Here is a 2,588-nt window from a genome sequence, read left to right on the forward strand (position 1 = left end):
CACATTATTGTCCCGTGACGTTGTCACCCTCTTTTATATACCAGACTACCCTATATCTAGTAAATACTAGAGCATTCGCCAAGGTACAGGATAGTTCTAGAAAATAGGTGGCGCGACACCAGTCACGTGACCTCGATGACGCAACAATACTTAACCCTAAAACCGGGAGTAGATTATACAGAAATTTCAAATTTTTTGGTCGTCACAATATCTGGCAAACAACAAAAAGCACTAAAATTATCTTAACGGTAACTTATTATCAGATATCAACTTTTGGGCTCACCGGTTTATTTCTTACAGAGAAATCATTCGTTTAGTTCTTTCTCTTGTTGGTGTTAATATTTGGGTTAAAATCCGTTGTTGTTTTTTTCTAAATAATTACTTTTAGAGGACATGTTTTAATTAAGTACTAATCTAGTCAGTATGTGTGGGAGAATGTCCTAAAATCGTGTTTATCCTAGTCTCAGTTGCAAGTGCAAGGTGTAATATTTGGATGAAACATAAAACATTATGGATACTAGTCACGATGGATTTTTAAAAGCCAGTTTTGTTGAATATCGTTACTATAGAGCTTTTGTTGTTTTATTGTTTAACACAATGCTACACAATGGGCTATCTGTGCTGAGCCCACCACGGGTATCGAAACCCGTTTTCTAAAGTCTGACTCTATGAGCCTTCAGACTTACCGCTGAACCCCTGGGGGCTATCTGCCCTAACCGTTCCTAATTTATAAATGGTATACTAGAGGGAAGCCAGTCAACACCACCCACCGCCAACTTTTGGGATACTATGTATCAACTAAAAGTAGGATTTACTTTCACTTTATTGTTTGTTTTTAGTTATGCACAAAGCTACACAAGGGCTATCTGTGCTCTGCCCACCACGGGTATCGAAACCCGGTTTCTAGCGTTGTAAGTCCGCAGACTGGGGGCTTTCACTTTATAACGCCGCAGGTTTCGAGTCGTGCCAGACGAATAGATCTAACCCTAAACTTTATTCGAGTCGAGTACTCAAACCACGAGGCCACGCCAGACGAATAGATCTAACCCTAAACTTTATTCGAGTCGAGTACCCTAACTACGAGGCCACGCCAGATGAATAGATCTAACCCTAAACTTAATTCGAGTCGAGTACCCTAACCACGAGGCCACGCCAGGGGAATAGATCTAACCCTAAACTTTATTTTTCATGATAAGCTGGTATAGTGTATTTTCTCTTGCTTAAAGTTGCCACCAAATATGTCAATTTCCATACGATCGACTCACGATTGTAGAATTAAAAAAAGAAAACTTACTGAGATATTCAACCTTACAATTATGCTTAAGCTTAAAAATTATCTTATTTATATATTATAAGTTGTTTTATTTTATTTCAATACATTTGGCGTATATCATCCTAAGCTGTAGCTTTTACCAATACAAATAATTTAGTCTGAAATTATCACTGTGATAGAAGCGCCATCTCTAGTCAGAGTTATTATAGAATATATATTCGTTTCAATAATATTGAATATTTTCGAACAAAAGAATTAATAAAATAGTGAAATATATCCACCTGTCCCTTTCTATAATAACATGTTATTACAGAGTAGTGAATATGAATTATTAAAAGATCTGGGATGGAGGGGTTGTCATACGAAGAGGTTGAAATCTCTCAAATTATTTTCTCTTGAAAAAAAGAATAATTGGGGGGATCTGATTGAGGTGTTTAAGATTGTAAAGGGAATTGATAGTGTTGATGTATCATCTTTTTTCATATTTAACAGTGAGAATAACAGGTCCAGGGGAGAGAAATATAAATTCTGGCAGGGTAGGACTCATCTTCAGCTAAGACAGTTTTATTTTTCTAACAGGGTGGTTGGCCTTTGGAATGGGTTGCCTTCAGATGTTGTAGAGGCAGTAAAATTTAAGTGAGTTTAAGAAAAAGCTTGATAACTCTATGAATGAAAAGGTCTGGCTTTAAGATTTTTTTTTATAAAGTTATTTATTAATAGTTATAGTTTACAGAATGGAACAGCCAAGATGGACCAATAGGTCCCATGTTGTCCCAAAACGTTGTTATGAATTATCCTTGAACCAAAACTTTTTCAAAATCTATTCATATTTTGTTTCAGCAAGCAGAGAAGAAAGACCCCAGTTTGCTAAAGTTTTCTGAGGAATTACCAAGTTTGGAAGAAGCCACTAAGTAAGTGTCCTGGCAGTTGTTTCAAGATTCCCCACACAGATAAGACTGTATATTTAAAAGATGTTGCAGTAATCTAACATATTAGAAAACATGGAATACCTGTAAGAACGTAACTCAAATACTCCCTCCCCCCCAACCAGATAAAATTTACAAAATATGTAGTGGCTTATTAAATATATTAGTATCATAATTTTCTGGTTATTACGGTAAGGAGAGGTTATTAAACACGCCCCTTTAACACTGTTATGGTTATCACGGTAAGGAGAGGTTATTAAACACGCCCCTTTCACACTGTTATGGTTATCACGGTAAGGAGAGGTTATTGAACACGCCCCTTTAACACTGTTATGGTTATCACGGTAAGGAGAGGTTATTGAACACGCCCCTTTAACACTGTTATGGTT

The 2,588-nt window shown here is 36.5% G+C and overlaps 1 protein-coding gene across 1 annotated transcript in view; it reads left to right on the forward strand.

Moving 5' to 3' along the window:
• LOC111084109 (FH2 domain-containing protein 1-like) overlaps window positions 1–2,202 on the forward strand; it is a 6,612-nt gene extending 4,410 nt beyond the window's left edge. The window contains exon 5 of the mRNA XM_022380895.1: window positions 2,114–2,202. Coding sequence (XP_022236603.1) covers window positions 2,114–2,188 — 75 coding nt within the window. The 3' untranslated portion in view covers window positions 2,189–2,202. The remainder of the gene's footprint in view (window positions 1–2,113) is intronic.
• Window positions 2,203–2,588: the final 386 nt, after the last annotated feature.

Source organism: Limulus polyphemus, unplaced genomic scaffold (assembly GCF_000517525.1).
Source record: "Limulus polyphemus unplaced genomic scaffold, Limulus_polyphemus-2.1.2 Scaffold13689, whole genome shotgun sequence".
NCBI lineage: Eukaryota > Metazoa > Arthropoda > Merostomata > Xiphosura > Limulidae > Limulus > Limulus polyphemus.